This window comes from Balearica regulorum, chromosome 10 (genome assembly GCF_011004875.1).
Source record: "Balearica regulorum gibbericeps isolate bBalReg1 chromosome 10, bBalReg1.pri, whole genome shotgun sequence".
NCBI lineage: Eukaryota > Metazoa > Chordata > Aves > Gruiformes > Gruidae > Balearica > Balearica regulorum.
The window spans coordinates 21916203-21942194 of record NC_046193.1 but is presented as its reverse complement, the minus strand read 5'-3'; the positions used below and the strand labels follow the sequence as shown (position 1 = coordinate 21942194).

The 25992-nt window shown below is 44.4% G+C and overlaps 1 protein-coding gene across 2 annotated transcripts in view; it reads right to left on the bottom strand.

Annotated features, from left to right (window-relative positions):
- Positions 1-25992, bottom strand: part of LOC104636362 (contactin-4) — a 337483-nt gene that overhangs the window by 70747 nt on the left and 240744 nt on the right. For both annotated transcript variants that reach the window (XM_075762486.1, XM_075762485.1), the window contains exons 7-9: positions 12153-12356; positions 4915-5017; positions 4109-4293 (exon numbers count right to left, since the gene is read on the bottom strand). In XM_075762486.1, coding sequence (XP_075618601.1) covers positions 4109-4293; positions 4915-5017; positions 12153-12356 — 492 coding nt within the window. The remainder of the gene's footprint in view (positions 1-4108; positions 4294-4914; positions 5018-12152; positions 12357-25992) is intronic.

The following is a 25992-nucleotide window of genomic DNA, read 5'->3' as shown; positions in this document are numbered from 1 at the left end:
CGTTTTGGTACTTGGATACTTTCCTTCTCTTCCAGGCCGAGTGAGACAGCGTTGATCTGACTGGAAACCCAACACCAAACTGCATGGCTTTGGTTATAATTCTGGCGGACCCACGTTCCTGGAGGTGGTGCCGCACCTCAGCCCCCAGCACCCTGCCTGCGCAGTGGAGCAGCCGCCGCCAGCCCCATTGAACCAGGCTTATATTTGTTTCGCCTTGACCAGCAGCTATTTTTCCTGCTTTCTGTTACTCAGACTATACGCGTTGTTGGGGTGGGGGATACCAAGATGTTGCATTGTTTCATCGGACAGGGTCAATATAGGAAAGTCTAAATGCACGCTCAAGTGGATCCCAAGGAGTAAGCACTAGCACAACCATCTCATTTCACACTTTGCATAAAAAAAATACACTCATATTTTTTAAAAGTCCAGGAGAGCAATATCCCGGTGTGGTGGTACAGAGCTGTAGAGGGGCAGAAGGCAATCGTCCATCATGGGAAAGGCGCTGAGCACAGGGATAAGCAGCAAAGGCGCTGAGCACAGGGATAAGCAGCCACAACGACGCCTTATGAGTTTATCGCGCTTCTGCATCTGCCTGTTGGCCTGTTGCAATCTTTGGTTGCAACTGTCTGACAAAGGAAGATCTGACTGAAACTTCACATGAATGAAACAACATCTGCGATGAAAACAAGCAAGCATCTCCTTGATGCTGGTTTTATGAACGAAAAGGCCATTTCTTTTTAAATTAGCAAGCTAAGGTAATCTGTTTACTGTACTTCTGCCAAAAAAAAAATAAAATTGTCGGCGTTGCTTTTTGCTCAGGATATAAATCTTTGCTTCTTGGAGGGTTACAAAATTTAAAATTTATGAGCAGCCAGATTAAAAATAGAATCAGGTCAATGGGAGCGCTTCCGAAATGCTGCGGATCAAAACACACAGCTGACGGCGCCACAGACCCTCGCTGCCGAGTTCAAAGGAAAAGCAGCGCTCGAACCAGAGGTGTCGGCGCAGCCAGTGCCGTGGCAGCAACGTGCTCCGGCCGTGCCGACGCCGGCTCCCGCCGGGGACCTCACCTGCCTCAGCCAGGGGCACGCACCGGGCCTGGCTCACGAAGGCACGGGGTCTGCGGGGAGTAAGCTGCAGGAATGCAGCACAACGTGCGTTTGTGGCTGCTAAATGAGGGTGGGAAAGAGGAGGTTTCGCAGTTTAATTTCCTAGTTCTCAGGAGTTAATTTGAGGTACGTGGTATCTGGTGAGGAGCGGCAGGCAGAACAAGCGACTTACGGCAAGAAAACAAGTGATACGTCGTTCAGCGTTATAATAGTCAAGGAAACAGGTATAAGTCATTGTAATTGCATTAACATTAACATGTTTTCTATCGTGTAGGTCTATCTATCAAGTAGGACATACAGCACTCAGAACAAATGCTTTTGGAGAGCAATAAAACACAGCCTGTTGCAGGGGCTCAAAGCGCAGAAAACGGAGGAAGAACCGATCTTGCTCGTTTAATTAACCTTTCTTGCTGCAACGAGAATGTCAAACAACTTCAGTGTCACTGATATGCTAACAGAGGAAAAAATAAACATTGATACAAGAATGAAATACAGCAAAAGTCAACCTTCCCTGACAACTTCCAGGAGCACTGAAAGCAGCTGACAACAGAGGCAACGCTGGGTTATCTACAGCGAGCAGGCAAATTTAAATTTCATTTTCTTTTTCTTCTTTTTTCTATTTTATACTATGCAGAGAGGCAGATAACCGGGTTTAAAGGAGTCGTGCCGTCAGAGCCAGATTGTGATCTCCAGGGCACCCGCTGTGACAGAGCACGTCACCGCGCGCAGGCGGCACGTCCGAACGTCCGTATCGCATCCTCCGGAGCGATCCCTTCTCCGGGCGCCAGCCCTGACCTGCCAAAAGCAACCTGAAAAGCTCTGCCAACACTACAGTTGTATTTCAATAACAACATAACACTTCTCAGCTTTAAAAAGAAAAAAATGATTAAGGAAAATTACTTACTTTCGGTTTCAACTATTCATAATGTTTACAGTAAGTTACTTTCCCTAAAAAAATTCTGCTGCCACGTGAAACACCAGAACCTGGCTTACAGAAAGCGAGTTTTTTTCCAAGAGATCTGTTTTCAGTACTAAATGGCTGCCAAACACAAGCTATCTTTGAAAACTGAATACTTATAAACTCGTAACTCATCATCCTCAAGACAACAAGGACGATATTTTAGTGAATTAGCTTTAAAACCAGTAACCAGCAGAGGTGGCAGGCTAACACCTCTCCAGAAGGAACTCCTCTGCTCACACGGAGAAAAGCGGATGTAAAGATAGTTCCCGGCATCGCAGAGAGAGAGGAGGACACCCCTCTTCCCATAAATCTTGAGCTGCTTTGCTGAAATGCCGTCTCGAGTGTGAAAATCAGCACTAGCCACAGTGGCAGCTTTTGTGTAGGATCTGCAGTCCTCCAGCAATGGGATCTAGACTGGTAAATTCATTACAGTAATTAGATTATAATTTAATATATATTACGGTGGGCGTATACCAAAGGCTCAATTTGCTGCTTTGCGAGGAAGGCAGGTTTGGCCGTGGGTAGAGCAAAACCGTACAACTGACGAGTCTTTTCATTTACTGTCCACGTGGGAAAAATCAGGAGAAACATGCGTTGTTTGATGAACAGAAAAAGAAATCTTCAAAACTTTTAATTAAAAAAAGAAAAAACAGTTCGAACCAACCCCACACTCTTTCCTTAACATAAAAGATTTCACTTTGTTCTTGCTGTTTCACTCCTTTTGAATGTTTTCTCATTTTACTCAATTTTGAAAGGAAAAATGTTCAGTTGAAACGGAAGCCCCAAAAGTTCTGATTTCTAAATGAAATGTCTTTTAGAAATGTTTCCAATTTTAAAACATCCCTATATATGCCTTTTTTTAACAAAAATTACATTACTCGCCAAATTCAATCCAGTTTTGCCAGAAGGGTTAGTTCCTGAACTCTTTCTGCAGCAAATTTACTATAAATCAAAACCATTCTTCTCATCTCTGGAGTTCAACCCAATCTTCCCTGCTGACAGAAGGTGGGCCCTCAGGAGCATTTGGGGGAGAAAACACTGAATTTCTTTCCATGTGTTCGATAAAGAACAACACTCTATCATGCTCCTGAAGATGATAACAGGGCAGCAACAAACCACAGATTTTTGTGATGGTGGGGAGGCCTCTGCACGCGTGCGTGTGGGGTATGTAACCTGCAACCCTCCAAAAAATATCCAACGGAAACTAAGTACCAAAGCAACGGCCCATTTGTACCTCAAAAACCCTCTCTGTGACTCTCGTTCACCTCTACGCAGGTAAATCCACAGTAACTCAGGACAGGTAAAACTTTCCCCCCCGCAAGCTCGGTTCATCTCATAGAAGAATTTAATTTGCTTTGCAAGACGGGCCTGTTTCCAGTAGAAATTTGGGGATGGGCAGACACCTGTATCAGGATTAGAGGTACTAATGCATCTTCTACTTAACACAGAAGACCTATGAAGCTGAAGTTTTACATTTTTATTGCTCCTGGATGAAGGGCTCTGATTTCAGTGTAAGAAGAGCAGGTGTAGAAAGTCTGCAGAAAGGTGAAGACAACTCTGCCGGCTCCGATGGGGTTAAATCCCAACTTTCCAGGCTGTGCAACCAGCGACCCCTCTTGAAAGCAGTTCTTCGTTGGTTATAAGCAATTAACATTTATTAACACAAGCTGGGGTAACACATATAAAATAAATCCCAAGTTGTAACCACCACGCTGCTCCACCAGAACACCTGCTTTACGCTCTCAGCCACAAGAAGGCAAATGAGCTGTTTGCAAGCGTTTTCTGCGTGTTACCATGCCAATGTCCTTCTCGCGACGTGCTTTTGTTCCAACTGCTCTGATTCTCAATTAATATGCACCATTCGAACAGGTTTTATTTCAAATTACACCCTTTTGGAGATGTGCTGGTTTTAAAGGAAAGTAATTTTTAAAATACCCCCCAAAATAGCGCGCTCACAAAACATTTACTACCATTGTGTGATTCTGTGATATTGCACTTGATACAGTAAAAACCCCTGAAAGCAGGCAGTCTGGCTTACCATAAAATGTCAGTTGTCCTCGTGCCACGTTTTTCCCTCTCACGTTTTCAGCTACACATTCGTAGAGTCCAGCATCTTCTTGCTGAAAATTTGGGATTTCAAGAAGTCCACTTGATCTGTGTCTCCGGGCTTTTCTGGGTATCTGTTTCCCATCTGCTCTCCTCCAGCTAATGGTAGGAACTGGGCTAAATAAGAAAAATAAAGCAAAGTAAAGACTCGTAGAAAAACCTATGAGTGTCATCCTGATAAGTTCTTGTCTGACCAACTTAACAGCATTTCATGTTTGAGGATGAGGAGGATGTGGTCCATCTGAAGACTCCGTGTAGGATCTGCAGCAATTTTATTATGGCTTATATATCAGTATATGGATGTATACCAATGGTGTATCACTCAGCCTTAAAAGCAGGAGAGACCGTAAGTTACAAAAGTGTTGTTTTGATCAAGTTGAATTTGGGATTCTGCTGTGACGACACCCCCAGTTTCCTACCAGTCCCACATTTTGATGTTGGAAGTGTTGCTAGTGCTTACTCTCGAAACAAGAGACGTGTTTTAAGTGTTGCACGAGACCTCAAAGCAGAAGATGCACAAACACATCTTAACAAAATACGTTACATCTTGTCTCTTCTGTGAGTTGATATTTTTGGTGAGCAAAGCCCCTGCTCCCCAAGTCCCTCACCCGTTAGGAGTGTTTGCAGTAAGGAACTTCTGCTGCGGAAAGTGAAGGATTAGCAAGTCTTGCAAACTCTACAATACAGCACTATGAAAGTGAGAAGCTGGAGGAATAATAATAACGGATCAAAACTTACTTCCCCAAGGCAAAGCACTCCAGTTTCACCGTTGTTCCTTTTGCAGATGGAACTGTTTCTGGGAACTGCACTTCTATTTTCGGCTCATACTCTCCCATCACCCCTGTGAACGTAAAATAGATGCTAAGGCTTGGTTGAATTTTTGCAATAAATTCGCAAGTGTTCCCGTGCTAGCACAGAGCTGTTCTATACATCATTACTTGCCCAATTAATCCATTCATTTTAAACACGGCCTGTTTCTAACAGCCGTGTAGTGTGGGCTCTTTTCCCATTTACTGCCAGAGGAAAATCTGAACCAGCACTCCACACCATCTGCCAAAGATTAAAATTTCTCCATGGCTCTGTTACTTTTTGCTTTTGAATATTCAGGATTTTTGCAGGTAACTTGTGAAATAAGGAAAGCACTAATAAGGGAGGATCACCACCTTCTAGAAAATGAAATGCGGAACAAATAGCCATTAGAAAAAGTTTTAAAAGCACTGGAGCTAATCAAGGCTTCTATTAACTTCAAGGATTTAGATGCGCAGAGATCATATACTCTTCGGGTAATTTCTTTATTTTTACTGCCCCAGTAAATCACGTATTGTGGCAGCCTCTTTATGAAATTGTGTTTAAAAATTTGTGCACATAAAAAGGCCGTTATACTCATGATAAATGGCTACATTTCTAGTCACTGTACTGTCTTAAAACCAGCACATATAATTTCACCAGTGGTGATTATCAGCTAATTGATGATTGCAGTTTAAACCTGCACTGCGCAGCGCTTCCTGGACGTCGGCCAAGTCTGGGGCCGGCGAGGAGCGTGAGGGCTGCGAGGCAGGAGCGGTGCTGGACCGGACCGGGTGAATGCCATCGGGACGCACCAACGCAGAAATGAGATAGCACCAGTTCGCAGAGATATGCAGGGAACTCAGGGCTGCTTAGGGTGGCCTGTGACTGCAGTGCTACTTTCTTCCCTCTGCTTTGCAAAGAGGATGCAAGAAAAGCCTTTTTTCTTTACTTTTTCACAGAGTTTTAAAGCTGAAAATGCTCACTATGAAGCTTACATCAAGTTTACCTTTACTTGCTGACCTGTGTACTACCTGTTCTGGTGCAACAGCAGGTTTCATCATCGTTCTTCCAATCCTTTTAACGCAAATAAGCATTGCTGCTACGTTATATAAAGAGTAGCTGCTGCACAACATCAGTCATCAAAGTTAAATGCAATTATTAATGATACAAATACTCCCTCCATAGTCATGTCCTGGCCAGCACGTACAGCAGGAAAACCATGAGTCTGTGCTCCAGCATTTACGTAGCATACAAACAAGAATTACGGGGCACGCTACTCGTTCGCCCTCTGCACGTTAACGCTGCAGCCCTGAAGGGCTGGAAGTGTCTGTTACAGTTAATGTCATGGAAAATCCTCTCTTCTCCTGATTGTGACTTGCCAAATCTTCGCAATCTTGCCTAAATTTCTCCAGACTCTGTGCTAAACGTTTGCTGGGTGAGCTTCAGCCAAGCCAAAACCAGCTACTGCCCAGCAGCGTCCAAGGGCAAGGCTAGGTGTGAACGTTTGGGAACAGCAGTACTGTTCTGCTGATATCAGAACTTACTGAGATCTTTCTCCGGAAGAGTATTTCCATGTTCTGCAATGAAGACCACAAATTTGGCAGAGGAAGAGCTTTTCAGGTTAGGTATCCCATGAAAACCTGACCGGATTCAGGCAACTGCCTCGCTTTGGAAGATGTTGGCTTTCAGATTGGAGACTTACCTGGAGAAACTATGGTCTCCACCACCCTCCCTGAGATGGCCACAGAGCTCCTCGGTGCCCGTGCCACCAGCCACCCCCTGCCCCACCGCAGTCCAGGCGCATGAGCAGAGGGGAGGCAGCTCCCCCCAAAACCACCCCTCAGGCTCTGCCGGCGGCCAGGCGGAGGGTGGGAGATGATGTGGCAGCCAAATAACATGGGAGAAAGGGAGCCGGCCCGAGGAGCTGCCAGCTACAAACCAGTCCTCAACTAGCAAAATCCACAAGAACGGTTCCTTCTGCTGCGCCTCCTCCACCGCCGAAGCAGGAACTCGGCCCCCTCAGGCAAAGCAGGCTGTAAAGTATCATTTGACACTAACAGGCTATTTAGGAAATTAAGGCAGAATGTATTATTAATATGTTATTCACCTGGCAGAGCAGGAGACAAGAATGGGAGGGAGGAAAAATGGCTTTTTTTGCCTTCTTTGCACTCATTCTTTTTATTGCTCCTGTGTCTTTGCCTTGGGCTGGGACTGGAGAGCTCTAAACCCAGGGGTGACAGGGATGGGATCCCCCCCAGACCAGGACAGGAAGGCCACCTGGGGCTGAAGGACATGGGCTCCCGCCACTGCTACCCCCAGCCCTGCAGCTCAGCGACCGCTGCTGCCTCTTCCAGCTGTGAGGACAGCTGTTCAACCAGCGGTACTGCACACTCCAACCACCTGAAAATCTGGACTCATACCTGGAAAAAACACAATTCTTCCACTGCAATGATAACCTACCTACCCGCCCCCCACACATAGGGTATGCTGCGAGTCTCCTTTTCATGGGAGAAACATCAGGGCAGTTGAGATATCTCTATCCTGAATCTAAGACCATTTCCACACAGACAGTCCTTATTTTTCCTCCTGTTCCTGGGTGATTTAACATCTGACTTAGCCGTGCAGGTGGAAAGGACAGGGGAGAAAAAAAAAATTAAAATAGACACCAGGTTTGTAGCTTGGAGAATGCTTCCAGTGTCATGGCACATCAGACGCTCTATGTGTTTGCATTTCAGAGGCTTTTGTATTTTTCTTCCAATTTCAAGGCTTAAAAATGTGCTTTTGGATGAAAGTCCCAGGAATTCAGAAGCAAGCTAATTTGTCGGAGAAGATGATATGCATTTCCTGACAACACCTGTGAAATGTTAAAGTTTAATTGGCCCATACAGCTGCCGCTGATGGTAATTTTATTCCAGAACTATTTCAGTTCTTTCCTACTATTACTGTTTTAATTCCAATGTAAAATATCCAAAGTGCATTTTAAAGAGAAGCACAATACTGCAAGAGCGGCGGCTGTGAACACCTGGGTGCTCCTAACAGGCCCTGGCTGGTGTTTGCTGCAGGGTCGGGATGGCCCCGAGGGTCCCAACGGTGCTGCGGTGGCAGTGGGGACAGCACCCCGGGTACCCGCTGCTCTCCAGGGAGCGCAGTGCAGAGCCCACGGCCTCGACGGGGACGGGGCAGCCAGACCATGGACACGGGTTTGGTAAATGGAGACAGTGCGGCAGGTTTGTTCCCTTTCCCCCCTCTCTCCCACGGCGAGTTGCCAGCCAGCTGCTTTGGGAAAGAGCCATTCGCATTTCAATCCTTTTTCTGCCTGAGCTGCGCTAAGTGCTACAATCCTAGTGGACGCCTCACTTCAGGCTTTAGGATCATTCTCAGCCTTTGGTGCAATGTACATTTAGCTATTTACTTTATTTCCGAGCATGAAAATAGCTGAGCGCGCCCTTTCTCCACAACTGGTGCCAACTGGTATGGTCAGGACTAACCCCCATGCCTGCAGAACCCAAGCTAAACCCAACCTCAATACCTTGGGGAATCTAGAAAACCATTCTCTCTTTTTTTTTTTTTTTTTTTTCCCTTTGTATACACTAGCAGTTACATGATGTAAAAGGGAGAGCTGCTGGTCATTCCTGAAGACCCGTGCTGGGATATGGGTGCACGTTTCAGGAGGACAGGTCCCAAACCGTAAACGTACAGTTTCGGGGACTGCTGCGCTTACGTGACATTGTATTTAACCGTTTTATTATCCACCTGCACTGCAAGCATCCTCGCTGCCACAAATCCATACAGCTGCATGAAAATACTTGAATCGGGAGCGATTGCATGCATTTGTGGGAGGGAATTAAGAGGGACAGAGGAAAAACGTCCTTTTCCCAGCACGCACTGTCTTTAGCATCACCAGATAACGGCTGTCCGTACACACAGAGTTTGGGCTCGCGCTGACCACCACGGCTGCCTCAGCACCGTCTGTTCCTCCCGCCACCCCGTAACCCTCTATGATATTTCTCTCTCCAAGGAGGAAAAGCTGTCTGAGGATAACTAATGGGATGAGAAGCACCTTCTGCTTCCACAGCACAGCGACGGGGAAGGAACCCGAGTTCTGTCAACAAGAGCAGGTACCGCTGGTTATAAAAAGCCGCTGAAAACAACATCAGGAGATCTATAACTCTGGAGCCTCGCAGCTGAAAACAAGCCAAAGAGAAGCACAAAAGGCACAGGTGGGGAAAGCAATCTGCCTCCAGGATCCGATTTCAGCCCCTACACCCGTATCTTTTCCTTTTACAGATTACAGCTCAAAAGCCTGGCATTGTAAAGCAAGCAGCGCTTGAAAAAAAACATGCTGAAAAGCTGTTTTTCCAGGATGACTGCATTCAAGTAAAATAACCACGACAAAGAATGATTCGCGATTGAGTCTAGAAAAAATTACTGCCATAAATTGAAGAAGAAATGTGAAAAGAAACCTCGGGGTTCTTGCGGGTGAGATTTCAGCCCAGCACGTGCCGTCCTGCACAGACAGGTCTGCAGCGGCGAGCTGCTCCGAGGAACGAGGACTGTCCATCAGTTGGGTGAGCAGTTTGAACATTGGCTACAGCAAGAACACCCACCACCTAATTCATACACCTATCTGTTAAAACAATTGAAATTCCTGATATCGAACAGCAGAGGGTCAGCCAAACCGTGAGCATCTGAACTCTGTTTTCTTCCTACAGCTCTGGAATTGGGAAGTTTTTGAGTGAGAGATTATCATCAGCACCGAAGGAAAAACTCTTCTCTTTCTCTCTCTTTAGCTGTATGAAATAATTAAAAACAAAAAAAAAAGGTGCTATTCTTAGTTCCGCACAACCAGCTTTCCTTTTGGATAGTATCTTACTCCACCATTTGTTTCTTTCACAGTAACAAGGTGATGTATAAACTACAACGACCCATAATTAAGTCTGCATGACAGCAAAAATGTTTTGCAGTTTAAAAATAACTTTGATTTTTGAGAAAAACAGAAATTTCACAAGAAGGAGATTGTTGCAAAGTACCTGGATTTTTTCAGAATTCACAAAACAGCGTTTCAATATGAAGCCAACCAGGCAATACCTTCGAACCTTTTAGCAACAGACAATTTCACGAAGGGTGTGCGTTGGAGGAGGTCGCACTGTCCCGGCTGGGACGCCAGCCCTCCAGCCCAGGGCTGAGGGGCCTCAGAGCTGCATCAACCCCACTCCCCCCGTAACCCGGGAACTGCCGGGGGGACGGGAGACCCCCCCACCCCTTGTCCCGAGCTGCATGAGGGCCCCCGCAGACGCGGCACCTTGCTGCCCACCCCAGGGCAGCAGCTCCGTACACATAAATCAGGAGGAGAGGGACATTATGATTATTTTTTTTCCCACTTAAGTCACTAATTGAAATTAAATGGAACTGAAACATTAATTGTTGATGAGCTAGCCTCCAAGCCTACTAATTCAATGATAAAGTGTTGTAAAGAAAATAGCACATCATATACATTAAGATGTACTGGACATGTCAGATATGAATACAAAATATAAGCAAGACGCATTTGCCAGTGGAAATACGATGTGCCTCGCATTTTACTCACTTCTGTTCCTCACGCTTCTGAAGCAACGTATGCGTTTTCTCTTTTCAAGTGTGATAGTGGGTTATATTCCGATTTTATAGGGGTACTCTACGTGGAATGAAAAATTGAGATCCGCTGATTTTTAAAACGAAGCTTGTCTGTAATACCAGTGCAATCCTATTTTAAAACACACCTTTAGCTCGTGTTGGGCTTTCGAGTACAGCCATCTTTGGCTCTACGGATGCAACAGCACCTTTCCTGGTTAACTCAGGAACGTATTTCCCCAGCCCCTCAGAGGTTCAATTAAAGTTTCATATCTTTAATAAACAGCAGAGTGCACTTCAAAGGAATCAGAGAACATTCCTGTGAATTACCTCGGGAAGGCAATCGGTCCCTGTAAATAAAGCAGAGCGCGCGGAGGAGCGATGCGCTGGGGTAAAGCCCTCGGCGAGGCACTTTGCAATCAGGGCGCCCAGCAATCATCCAGCATCAGCCCCAGCTCAGAACAGAGGCAGGCATTGATGAGGATAAATGGAAGCACTTTCAGCTAGGTAAGGGTTGCATAAAAGTCCTGTTAATGTAATACTTTAAAATATTTCTTCTTCAACACTGAAAACGTTGGTATGAGACAAATTTAAATATTCCTCTTTATCTTTTGTACATTGGATGACTTACTCCAGACTCAGAGGGACAGATTTACTGCCGCTGTGTTTGTAGATACGCAGCCTCCCCCGTACCAGGGAGCGGATCTGGCACAGACCTGGAAAAGCAGCTGTCTTCACCCCTCCCAGCCCACCCGCCACGCTTCTCATTCCCGACAAGGTTTCCAACCTCCCTGTCCGCAGGAACCGTGTTAATGTGAAGGGGACGGCTACGGGCAGGAGGCTGGCAGCAACGAGCCCGTATTTTACAAGCAAGGAATTTTTGTCAAATACCACTAGGTGACAACAGATCTTCTAGACGAAGTTTCTAATAATGCATTTCTATTTCTGGAACAAATGTCCTAACTGTTATCCTTTAAAGAGACAAATTTTAATTCATTTTAATTGCAAATTAACATGCAAATTTATTTTTCTTATCTACTCAAAAATGACGATGATACAAATCAATTGTCTGTATAAATTTAGAAATTCTCTTTTGGTTTCTTCTTGCTTTTTTGTATTATTCCACAGACTACTAAAAATAGCACTAATTCTGCTGGGAAATACAGCCTGAGCTAACAGTTACCGAAACAATAAAGTGCTTTTGTTCACTTTTGAGTTGCATAAAATGAGAAAAACTACAGTATATCCCAAGTCTAAAATCTATTTTATTTCCCGTCTTTTGCAAGTGTCACCAGATTTATTTTTTTTTTTAAATATAATTATTGCCTGATACTGAGAGTTGTTCCAGTGGCGGGAAGAGCAACCTTGGCCACAGCATCAAACACCCCACCACTGTCTATGACTCTGAACGATGGCTAAAGCCAAGGCCTCCAGCCTCATGGAATCTCTGCGAAGGGAAACATCTCTCCCTTTACTCTGATATAAGTATTTCAGGCCATTTCTGGGTGACAGCCAGTCCAAGAAAACACAACAAACTCTCCAACCCCAGCCCCTAATATCCCTCCACTAAGTCCTACCGTCGTTCCTGAGGATGAGCGGAGTGGGGGGACCCAGGACCCTGCTGTTGGTCACCGTGTTCGTCACCACGCACGTGTAGTTGCCCACGTCTGAAGCTTCCACCTTCGCGATGTACAAATTCCCAGTCTCTTGCGAAACGAAGCGGCGATTGTCCTGGTGTACAAAGGTCGGGTACTCGTTGAAGATCCACGCGTAGGTGAGCTCTGGAAGCACAAGGTACCACCAGCGTTAGCGACAGGATGCGCATCCCCACGGGGCATGTCCCAAGGCGGAGCTAAAGCCCCCCAAATTATTTCCTCCCTGCCCCCCTTGATTAGGGAAACTGGATCTATTGCAGTCCATGAAATGATTAAAAGGCTAACATTTTGCAAGTTATCATCTGCATGGCTACAAATATAAATTTCCAGCCGTGACATTTCTGAGCCTGCACATGGATCTAATATTCTTGTTGCTCCTTCAAGTTCTTCCAATCCAGAACATAACATGTTTTACAAGAATCTCACCTTTTTTGCCATGAATGTTTCAGCCTGACTCATGACTTTTCTTTTATTCTTTCTTATTAATTTTTTTTTCCTTTAAAGACAGTTCAGAGGAGGATCTGCCAAGCCGTGTTATCACACACTGTACGTGTTATTCCTTTGGAACTTCTGAATCAGCAAAAAATCTGAACACTGAATTAAGCAGCTGTAATCTTCTCTATGACTAATTAGATAGTACTCTGTGTTTTATAAGACATCTTTAGAAGTTATTTGAGCAATAAAAAAAATAAGCGAGAGATGCTGCAAGTGGAGTTTGCAAGTGAGGTTAATGCAATCTAACCGTATTATACTTGCCTAAGACTAATGCCCGAACAGCCTGAAAATGCTTGAAGAACTAAAGTGAATACAGGATTGCTGTAGTTTTGTACGGGAACACTAATTATACTAAAAAGCATATTCTTAGTTTAATACTCTAATGAGTCATAACTGTAATTGACCTCAACTACCATTAGGTACTTTGGAAAACATATTCTGCCCTCATGTTCCACTGTTTACATATATAAGAGGCTGAATGCAGATTGTTGGCTTTTATTTATTTATTTTTAACAACAGGATTATAAAATGCTTGCTTAGACTTTTGGGAAGATATGATAATTATGTTTATGTGGGAATATCTAATCATCATATTTACACATGTGCATCTAATTATAAGTAACCTCATGCTGATGTCAAGAGGATACTCGGAGCAAACAAGGTACCACTTCTCAGCTGGCTTATTATTTTCTGAAAGTAGTTAAGTTGTTTTTTTTTTAATTTACTCTTGGTGAACAATTATCTTGTTCCTCCAGAAGCATCCAGCAACAGGCAAATAAACATCACTGCCCTGGAACGCACAGAGGCATTTAAATTTGAGTGAATCTTCACACAGCAGGTTTCCACCAAAGCCCCCTGAGCTCTGCAATACGACAACATTTTCCACCGACTGTGGAATGGTGAATTGACCACAGGTTCCTCATAAAAATACAGGACTGTGAGAGCTTTTCTGGATCAACAATCCCTGTCCTACCCTTCCCCAGGAGGTTATGGAGTCCCATTCCTAAATACATCTCAGAAGCAGCAAGGCTTTTGGCTCCAACTTTTCTTTTGTAAGCTGGTCTTACTTTAATTGCAAAGAACTCTCTAATTTCCAGGTTAAATATTTTCATTACTAGTCTATAGCTATGTGTTTCTGGGCTAATGATACCTTTAGCTTAAAGAGTTCTTGCCTCGTTGCTGGTGAGAGCCATCAAGAGCCCTTCTGCCTTCATTTTCAAGACAAGCTTTCCAATCTTATAATCGTTCTAATAGCTTTTCCTAGCTCTGCTTAGTTAAAAGTCTTGAGTATTTGTGTCATTTGAGCTGAGTGCCAGGTTGGAAGCCTTGGGTAAGCGTTGTACAATAGTAAAGAGATCTGATCAAAGAGAGCACCAGATGGTGATGGTCTGGGATTCCTCCACAGAGAGGAACCCAACGCAGGGGGAACTAACGGAGACCTATTTCTAGAGTGCAAAACATCAAAATCTCCCCAAAACCCGTCTTCAAAGTCTATTAATTTGGCTACATAAAACTGAGGAACATAATGAAGATCTGATGTTACAGCTCTGTGTTCCTTTCATCACAAGAAATCATTGTCCAGAAAAATACAACTGCCCAAATTACACAGCCTTAGATATTAGGAGCAGACCATTATTGCTATATAATATTTAAAACAACTGGATAATTCTCTCTCCCCTTCTCTAAAGTAACACCGGACTCATGGAACATAGAGCACAGGGAATAACACTGACTGGAGCATCCATAAGTGCATTTGCTTGTGTAGCAACATGTAAATAAATACTATATCAAACTCACTTTGATTTCCTTAGAGATCCTAGTGCAATATTTATGGTTTTCAAACTTGACAGATCTCTTTTGATAAGGTTTCACATACTAATTGCTCTGGAAGTGATAGACAGTTCACATCCCATAGGCAATTTGTAACAACTGTGTAAACAGACACTTACAACGCAGCCCGAGATGGCTCCCGGTGGCTGCGCGGGATTGAAACGTTCACCCAAGTCACAGACACGGAGTCGTGCAGTACAAAGAACGAGCAGTAGCAGGGAAGTTGTGGTTCTCTAATTTCACATTAGATTCTACATCCTTGAGGAATTTTCTACAAACTTCTTTCTAATTCAGAGTCCTTTTCATGTAATTTTGCCTAATTTACAATGCTTTTAATTTCCCCTTTAAAGCACATTCAAGCAGGTCTCTCAAAGACAGAATGTTATCTGAAGATTTCTGACCCACACTCGCTGTTTGTAAAGACAAGCAGAACCTCCGCACCTTCCCGGTTATCCACTGCAAAGACCTGTCTTGTACTTGGATGCTGTACTTTTCTTCATTGCCCTGATGGCCTGATTTCCATGATAGATCAGAATGAGATGAGCATTTCTTTTTTCCATGTCTATAATGATTATCAGCAAGGACAGGAGAATGGAGAAGTTACTTGCACATTTTTGGTACAGACAGTCGATGCACCCTCGCTCGAGCCACCACCAGACAGAAGACATTCAACCCCAAATCTTTTCTTGCTCTACCAACTACATGAAGAGACTTTTTCACCTACACAAATCCATGCTGATGACTTACGTGCACTTGGGTACCTGGAACACCCACATTATCACCACAGGCACGTGCTAGAAGAAGGAAAGTGGATTTCTTTTTGCCAAAAGAATGCAGGTTTCTGTGCACGAGGTCCCAACTTGCCAGGTATTTGTTCTACTGGCCCAGAGAAAAGACAACAGAGATGGGGAAGAGTGTCCTAAACTAGCTAACATCACTCACCTATGCCAAAGGAGCCTACGGAAAACCTGGGCTCGTGAAGAGCAGTGGAGGCAAAGGTGGGGAACACCCAGGCGTGTTAGCTGAAGCTTGATTTGACTTTGGCCAAGATGGATGGTGGAAGCGACGGGCACAGGCACGCAGAGCTGCGCATCGCTCCCAGATGAGACGTGTGGCAGGAAAGCCCACTGCCCACCAGCAGACCATGAACCTCTTCTCCACGCTCCCTCCCCTGCCACTGCAACAGAGGCTCTCAGGAGAAGCTCAGGTGCATAGAGATAACACAGTACGCGTACCATGAATATTTACGGCTCTGGGCTCCTGATCGGCAGGAGAACACCATGGGCAGTATGTGGCAGGCAGGCTATACGCCTCCAACATCCATCTAGGCAACATCAGACAGCAGCAGTCTTGATTCAAAGCTCCACCCACAGCCTTTTACTCAAGTTGCTATTCGCAAAGTTGTTTTACTTCAGGGTGCGCGGCGGCAATACCAAAAAAGGTGGCAGAAGTCCTTTTTTCCACTTTTATCCCTTTCCGAGACTGTCTCACACCAGTTGCTTTCCCATGCGCTACAGACAACCCTGATGCTCGGGCTGCCTCCGTGTTTCAGGAGCAAGTGTCCCAGCCACAAACATACCCTGTATCACGTACGAATATCAACGAATATCTAAAAATAGAACCCAAGGCCTCTGCCACTATTGCATGGCTAAATATCACGGTTTAACAAAACCTAGAGCAGCCAGCAGTTGCCATCAACTTTAGCAACTAAAAAGGAACTAAATTATTCAAGCCACTTGAACATAGATTTAGGACATTTCAGATACACCTTTTTGTCTGGGTTTGTGTTTCTGGGGGTTTTTTTGCTCGGCAAAACAGGCAGCCCTCCCGGGTCTGCTTTTCCTGATTCAGATCTCGTTTTTCTAAAGCACTTGATGATAAACTCTGCGAAAGCGTGTGTCTTTCCTGTGCTGCCCCCAGAATATTCTCTGCTTAAGACATGAAACAAAGCTAAAGACACTGTAAAATGTTAAACTTCCTCTAAATGCTAGTAAGTGGTGAAAAAAAATGTTACTGAAAGCTGAACAGAAATTCTGCTATGAGTAATTATTGTAATTAGACCATATGGTTTGCCAAAATAATGTTCTCTGGTCTTCTGTCTTGTCACATGCATACTATTTTGTCTTTGCCTTGTCTTTTGCCTTTTAGTACAAGAAATTCCTTTTTCGATTTTTTTTTTTAAAGTCTCTTCCATAAAGTCAGGGCTCCCAGTTAAAAAGGTCTCTGTAGCTATTATGGGAAAAGCTATTAAAACATCAAGATTATGGTGACCATAAAGCTGAATAGAAGAATGAAATTTTGAAATTAGTATTAGCCAAAAAATGGGGATCATTTATCATTTTTAATAAGAACAGTGTGGTACAATACACTATTATTTTTTTATAGGCATTACTGAAAGTTACAGAGATTAATCCAATCCTTAGTGATTCCTATAATTTCTGTATTATCACCTACTATGTCACTCTCAAGTTGGACAGGCAGGAACAGTTTTTCAGTGTGAAACAAAAGATTTGCAGCATTTTCTGTAAATCTCGATGCACAAAAATTACGGTTCATTACACATGGCAAGAAACAAATATGAAATTAAGAAAGCCCTCCCTTCCTAAGAGTCCCAAGCAACCCAAACTATAATTGCAGTAGTACGGCATTCTGGAAAAGCAGTGCATAATTTTGAGACGTTTTGAAATGAAGGGTGAGGCTCATCCCGGTATGTTGTAAATGATAATTTAAATCCAGATACAGTGAATACAGCTCTGCAAGTTAGGTTTGCATTTTCCTTGATCACGTAGTTCCATAAATTTATGATTGTTTTTTTATTTTCCAAATGCAATTTATTCTTATTTATAATGTATGGGAAGCACTGAAGTTTTCCTGGTTTTTCTCCATACCCCTGCTTTCCCTGTCACAGATGGGGCCTTGCCAGATACAGCCCACAGCAAGAACCAAGTCACGGGAAGTTTTTCCCGGAGAGAAGCTATTCCCTTCAGCCTTCAGCTACTGCAGTGCAACCCGAGGTAGCGAGGAACTGGATCGAGCGTTACGCTTTTACATGATTTAGTACAGACACGTTTTGTGGCTCTGTGTGTGTTACCGTCTGTGCCTGCTGCCATAAGGTTTCCGTTAGAGACGCTGATGCACGCAGGAGCCCAGCCCTTCTTCACCTTCCAGCACTTGCTGCACTCTAGCCCAGGAAGTGCCAGACGTTTACACCTGCTATTTATCTTATGTATTCAGGTACTGTAAGAGCATTTTGCCACACAAAACCTCAACCATGCCCCATATCCCACCCCCATCCAGTTCACAGGAGCCATTCACATGATAAAGTCACATCCAAGTCTGGCCAAGACATGATTTGCCTTCATACAGAACATGGATAACGCTGCCCTGAATGGAGCGAGGGAAGAGCCCGGCCACCTGAACCGTCGGTCGCCTGCGATGAAGCCTGGTATGAGACTTCACCCGGCAGGACACGACTGTGGTACGAGCCCTGGCACGCGCAGCTACCGCCCCGTGACTACCACCTTCATACGGGCTTGAGCGGGCAACGTCTCTGCCAATAGCAATGTTGTGTAAACTTCATAAAAGACTCATTTTTGGTGAACAACTGGGAGACTTTTCTTTTTTTGCTCTGATTGCTTGCATTCCTTGGTGTTCAAATTTCTCTTAAGTGGTACTAACAAGTTGTTTTGATGGTTACGGTAAATTTAGGCAATGATAAAGCGTAACTGATTATCTGATGAGTGTCCTGTGAATTCATTCTCTATTATTCTGTATTCTCATCTCACTTACTAAATTTTGCTGACTGCGTGTAGGGGACATTCATAATTTCAAATTTCACTGTGATTTGATTAAGCAATCAACATCCATAGCCCCATGAATAACATAACATGAGCAGGAAAGGAGGCTTGATGTACCACAACATACCAAGAGCGGGGAAAAAGAAAGGATTATCAGGGAAAGATGGATTTCTGGCACAACGTACCACGTACGTGGCCCTACCCAGCCCGCTGAGGCTCCTCTCCACCCGTACCAGTTGTCTGCTGGCAAGCGCACTGCACTTTCTGGAGTTTTTGACCATTTTTCTCTTTCACAGTTTTATTTTAATAGTAAAGCTACATGAATTATGCACCGTGCACATTTTTTTTGTGGGCCTAGAGACCATTTCATTGCCCTGCTAGCACTTTGGATCAATTTTTTATCTTCTTTTCTTAAATAATTGCTGAATAATTTAAAGGAATCAACCTGGATGCAAACATCACTCAGTAATTCTCCCCTTGACTCCGTGCTCTGCCCTTTCCATCGCACAGGGCCGCCCAGCTACGTAACACCACAGCTTCTGTGCCTCGAATGCAAGTTTTAATAAAAAGAATGATGAATAATGGACGAGATTAATCTAAAGTTAATAATTCATTTTTGAATGAACCCTCAGCTATGCTAAACCTGATGATGCGGTTACTCAGCAGCCAGCCGTTCGCGCACAAAAAAATGTGCTGTCCTTGCCTGACGGTACGGAAAAAAGCACGTGCCCTTCATCTTTGCTAATATTAGTGAATCGGTTTGCAGAATGCAATGTAGAACAGTATGAAAGTGCCACTAGTCACTATTGTCAGTGGCAATATGGTGATGATGGGAATCATTGTAAAGATGTGAAATCACGGGAGGCAATGAACAGATCGAGAGGCCATGTCTCCAACCGGAGCCGTAACAACTGTCACATCTCTGAGGTTTTTCAAACTTTTCTTATACGTCTCCAACGATGATAGCGTACAACTTCCGATACGGTCTAACAGGGCACAACACACCGGTGGGGAAATGGGACGGTACCATGGGCGGCATTGCTGGCACCTCCTGGCCACGCACTAACCGGAACGGCAAGTGGCCCCTTTCTGCTTGGGGGGATAATTATTGCTGTAAACGTAACTGTGCCCACGTGTTTGTTAGTGCTGGTTTATGGTAACAGAAAAGCTGGATGCTCATGTACATGGCACGTACATTAACAAGTCAGAAGTGTGTAAGAATGAGGAAAACGTACAAATCAGCCAGGTTCTGTGTCAGACTCACCCTCACAGCAACTGCAATGTGTGCAGGGCTGTGGCCGATTCCCAGCCCCGCAACTCCATGCTTGCCCACTATGTAGAGCTTCACGTATGGGTAATTAAAAAGGTGAGAGGTCTTCATTACCTGAAGACTAATCAATAATCACCTGTATCTGCTGTATCTCCATTTTTCTGTATCTCTAAAATAGTTAAATATTTGATGGCTGTATACAATTGACCTGGCTTATCTCTCACAAACAGCTTCCAGCCCCAGTCGATGGCTGGCTGCGCCGGCTGCCGTGGCACTGGGAAGGAACATTAACGACTACTGCACCGTGCCATCGGGGATTGTGACGAAATTTTAACTTGAAGTTCCCTCAGGGAGAAAAATCAACAGCAGCCTTTATCTCTGACTGAATGGAAAATGTTATGAGATGGAGTCCCATGCTGTTGTATTTACTACAGTTAAATACACAAATCTATTTCAAAAACATCTGATGGGCAGCAGACACCCTCCTGCACCCCCACCAATCTAGCATGCAAGCTGGCAGGTTTTGAAAGAAACTATATGGGGTTTTTTTATCTGATAAACTTCATAAACTGTCTTATAGAAATTTACAGCTCAGCCTGATCTTGCCTGAAGAGAAAACCCATAAACCCACCCAACCTGTACTTGTCATAAGAGCTTACGATACCTTTGGGGAACCAGGTTTGGTGTTTACTGAAACCGGTGACCCCTGCCCAGGATTAGATTTCATGTCACTTATTTTCACGCACCTCTGGACTGAACTTAAATTTTTGGCGTTAGGTTCAACCCAGCAGTGACCCAGCTGCTCTTGGACAAGGCTCTGCAGGAAGGGTCAGTCCCCATGGCCATGCCGCTTCCCAATGAAGATGCAACCTGGAGCTGCACCAACCAACGACGCCACTCCAGACACTCCCAAAGTTGGGTTGCTGGCTCCACCAGGAGAGATACTGATCCATTGAAAAAGAGAATTATGAATTGAAAGATTATTTCTGCTAAGGAAACTTCCTGGGAAATTATCAGATGGGCAATCCTGGAATGAGACAGCATCCCCCCAGCATAAAGGAGTACCCACAGGTAGTTGTGGCAGCTGATTTATGGTGAAATAAAGATTTCAGGAAAATCTTAGTGAGCATGCAATGTAACATGCCATGTAACTACATCAAACCAACCTTAAAAAAGAGCGACGATGCAGAAAGCACTCACAAGTGGGTAAATAGCTATATATTTGCTACAACCTTTACCCCTACTAATCACACAACACTGTGACACCAATTCAAGCCTAGATGATTTCACAGCTTTTCCCACTGAGCAATGTATAGATCTGTATGATGCTCTCTCTGTTTGCAAGTTGATTTCAATGAGGAAATTCTAGTTAAAACCCAGAATAATAGCTTGATATGGTCCACAGAGTGGCATCAACATCCTTCCAAAGAAACACTCATCTTCACCTGACAGCCAGAGATAAAGTACCTCCGTGGCAGATACCATCAGTAGCAAATGGAAAGGAGAGAGAGGGAGATCAGCCAGAAAAAAAGATAAAGGGGGCTGGACTGAAGCTGCTAATTACTTATGGGTACACATCAAATGAGAATAAATACGCTGTAGGCTGAGCATGTGCATAAACAATGCTTTCACTAATTTTTAATTCTGCACTGTATTTTTGCTATGCGAGATTCAATCGTTGCTTATATTTTCCAGGCTTGTTCTACGTGAAGTGCTACACATCTCACCTTAAGGAATGACTCACAGATTTAATCCATCAGTTTGTTTTCTGTTTAAAGTCAGAGAGAGTTAGCCTAAAAATCTTTTTTTGGTGTACTTGCTTCAGTAAAGCTAAAGGTCCCTGGGCTTGTTTTAAAACATATTTCAATGTGACCTAGCTAATCCTTTAATACCAGCTTTCACTACCTTTGATCAGCCTCTTACTGTAGCTGTAAGAGATTAGATCAAACCTTTAAAAAAAGAAAGTTGGTTGCAGAGAATTTTCTTACTGCAGTGAATTAATATTATGATCATCTCCAAGGTTGAAATATCTGGCCAAGCAGTGTGGGTGGTACGTCCTTTAGGGGAGATCTCTGCATGGACAGGCACGGCTACGTGATGCTGTGGCCCTTGCCTGTAGTACACAGGAAGAAAATCCATTCTCTTCATACATTTGACAGATAAACAGTGTTTTGCCATCTACCAGCTGAAAACATCACGGCTGCACATTTAGACATTCTGTGTGTATCAGGGAACAGAAAACGCCCAAACCAATACCGCCATTTATTTTCCAACAACAAAATAACATCCTCATCGGAAGGAGTGCTCACACAGCCAGGACTATTGACTTAATTGAAGCAGTATATGCATTCAGGGATCTAGAAACCCAAATTTGATTGCAAAAGTGGAGATACATCAATGCTGCATTTGCATGAACATCACACTTTCTGCTACGGCCACCTCAAGGGAGCTGAAAGTAGATCAGCCTCCCTGGGCACTTCCGAGAGCTTTGTTTGAGGAGTCCAGCTAAACCTGGGTTTGAAGGGTGCTGTGGCTTAATCTGGCCGGCAGCTAAAACAACCACACAGCATTTCGCTCACTCCCCCACAGTAGGACAGGGGAGAGAATCAGAAAAAAAAGGTAAAACTCATGGGTTGAGACAAAGACAGTTTCATAGGACAGAAAAGGAAGATGATGATGGTAAAAGAACATGTAAAGCAAGCCATGCGCAACACAATTGCTCTCCACCTGAAGCCAATGCCCAGCTCATTCCCAAGCCGCGTCACTTTGGAATATCCCAGTGGGCGGTTGGGTCAGCTGTCCTGGCCCTGTCCCCTCCCAGCTTCTTGGGCACCCCCCACCTCCTCGCTGGCAGGGCAGGGTGAGGCTGAAAAGTCCTTGACTGCTTGGCAACAACTAAACCATCCGTGTGTTATCAACGTTATTCTCACCCTAAATCCAAGCCACAGCACTACACCAGCTGCGAGGAAGAAAATTAACTCTATCCCAGCCAAAACCAGGACAGAGGGTAAGGGTGGTTGCAACGTGGTTAGCAGAGCCTGGGAGCTAGACTCAGATCTCTAATTTATTTTATAAAGAGATCACAAGATGTTACAACTTTCAATAAATGCCTATTGACTGAATTCTGTCAGATGACAGATTTCACTCATCTTTAGCCAGCCCCTGCCAGCTCTACCCCCTTTCAATACCATTTCAATCTTCATTTAGTGGCAACTGCAACTGAACAGAGGAATAAACCACAGGCCTAGCTCACAGATGATTTCTTTTTAAAGGTGTCATGAGCTGTCACTGATAAATAAAAAAATCCATTAATGTCATGCTCCTTATTATTTCAGTATTTCCAAGGTCTTTACTGGAGAGCTGAGCTGCTTCCCTTCTAGTTCTCTGGGAGGGCAGCACACGTACAAAGCCCAGATGTCCCACCTCACTGCCTGTCCGTAACAGCCCCGCTGGGGCATGAACATACAGTGGTAGGTGGGTGGTAGGAAGTTTGCAGCAGTGCTGACACCAAAGGTGATAAATTACATTTACCGGTTGAAAATTTGGGTCTGAACGCCTGTGCCAAAGTGTCTTCTTGACTGTGACCTTATTTTGCAACTCTTGCTCACAAACCCCATCCCTGCTGAAATGAGGCAGATCACATACATCAACTCTTAAATTAGTGTCAATCTAAAATGAGCTTGGCATGTGTTATTGGAAATATTTTTAATTTTATAAATTTCTCAGTTAAAACAGCACTGCGTGTTCTGTGTGCTGTCAGAAATATCAAGTCCACAAATTAGGGGAGAACTTATCCTTATCCCTTATCCTCAAATATGTTGATAAACTTATGCACAAACTGAATCAGCAGTTTTAGAGAAAGGATTATGTCAGATTAATTTTAATCTAATCCATTTCTATCTCCTGAGAAGCTTTTTACTTCTTGCTTTTAATAATTTAAACAGTGACTGTGGCATAGTATAAAAAATAAATGATGGGAGATGCACTTTAAGTGGAAGTTACAACTCTCAATCACTTCTTATTTAAATGAGAGTTTCATATGCCTGATTTTAAGTTTAATGAAACCCATTTTTGCTGAACTGTAATAATCTTCAACACGTGGAACCAGACGCAGAAGAATTACACTCTCCTGCAGCTCCCAGAGCCAGCGAGGAAGACTCATGTCCGACTCACTTGCTCTCCCTAATGCTACTAGGTAAAGACATACCTTGCCTGAATTTTGGGCTGTCGAGAAGAAACGCTGCCAGGCTGCTTAGATCTGCTCCCAGGTTTCAGGAGCATCACTCCATTTCTCATGAGCAGAACCTCGCCTCAGAGTTACGCTGCAAGGTGCTAGGAATTGGCAGGTTTGGGGAAAGTTATTTTCTGGTTCTTGGCCTGAGCTAAGTCACTTGGAGGCTTTTTGAGCTCAACAGGTTATGCTCTGGAAACCACTTTTAAAATGTTGACGTCTCTTTGGTCATGGGAATTTGAGTACTGTATGGGAACATGCGAGTGGCAATCAGTATTAAGAGGAGACATCGGTAATAGATTCAGGTATTTTTGAAGCTATAATGTTTGCTCTCTCCATGGTCGTCTCCACCCACAAATCTCTAATACCCATGCTTCAGTCCTCCTTCAATAAGCAATACCTAGACAAATCCTGTTTGAATTTCATGTTTTTTCTATTTGGGGAAAGACACCTGTGAGCTGCTGAGCTTGTGGGGAACACCACTCTACCGTGGCATTTTCCGGTTTGTTTGGAATCCAAGCCTTCCCTCTGCCATTCCCTGCATCCTGCAAGGAGAACCGACCGCACATGACATGGTTTAACTCCTGCCCCGTGACCCAGAGAAGTCTGCGACACCTCTTGGTGCTGCAGGTACCACGGCTGCCAACACGGACCCCACCGTCACTGCCACATTCAAACACGCTGAAAGCATCACTGCCCAGTGCTAATGCAAAATACTCTCTTCCTTTTCCTTTCCCAGCTCTAAGGGACAGCTTACCTGTTCATATTTTCACTCCAACCTTTGGAGCAATCCAGGAAAAACTGCTTGATGACCTTGCAGTATTTTGACAAACAGCTGAACCAACTTGCAACCAGCTTAGAGATTTTTTGCTTGGTTTCCTAGAGAAATGGAACTTCTACAACCACGTTGCCCACCCATCTGTAAGACACTCCTCTCTAAATTAGCTTCCTACTAATTGGAACCAAATCTGACCAAGCAGCAAAGGCTTACAAAGACATCACAATAAGAGAGCAAGAGGAGAAACTGTTAATGTCTCAGTAAGGAGAAGGTAGGGGTAGTTCAGCACTAAGGCAGTTTGCTTGGCAGGGAGAATATTTTTTTAAAAGCGCTGGGCAAACCACACTGTAAGAAACTGCAGGAATATAAAGGCTGAATATTAAGGTTATTGTAGTGAAGAGGGGTTGGGGACATAAAACGCCCCAGGTCACCTTCCATCTAAGAAATATGGCAGGAGAAGTATTCTCATCACAACACACACACAAAAGTCATAGAACTTACAGGATGCAACTTTCCCTACCTCTAAAGATTTCATATTAATGGGGACGCACCACAAGAGAAGGATCTGGTACTGAGAAGCTGATTTAACACGCAGGGGAACATGTGCTTCAAGGCTCTTGCCCAAAGCCGTTCCAAACTGGTCATCCAGCAGAAATGCTAGCTGCATTCATGCAGCGGCATAAACCTTCCAGAGCAGGCAGAACAGGGTGATGCTGCCCGGGGAGGATGAAATAATCCCCTGCTTTAGGTAGGCGTTAGGCGGAAATATCCTTGGTCTCTTTGGCTATGTGCTATTTCTAGAGTTATTTACAAGAGCTACTCCGCTCTTGTGAGACCCCACCTGGAGTACTGCGTCCAGCTCTGGGGGCCCCAGTACAGGAGAGACATGGAGCTGTTGGAGCGAGTCCAGAGGAGGCCACGAAGCTGATCAGAGGGCTGGAGCACCTCTCCTATGAGGACAGGCTGAGAGAGTTGGGATTGTTCAGCCTGGAGAAAAGGCGGCTCCGGGGAGATCTAATTGCTGCTCACCAGTACCTGAAGGGGCCTACAGGAAAGATGGTGAGGGACTGTGTATCAGGGAGTGCAGTGACAGGACAAGAGGGAATGGCTTTAAGCTGAAGGAGGGTTGATTTAGATTAGATGTTAGAAAGAAATTCTTTACTGTGAGAGTGGTGAGGCACTGGAACAGGCTGCCCAGAGAAGCTGTGGATGCCCCATCCCTGGAAGTGTTCAAGGCCAGGTTGGGTGAGGCTTTGGGCAATGTGGTCTAGTGGAGGGTGTCCCTGCCCGCAGCAGGGGGGTTGGAACTAGATGATCTTTAAGGTCCCTTCCAACCCAAACCATTCTATGATTCTATGATT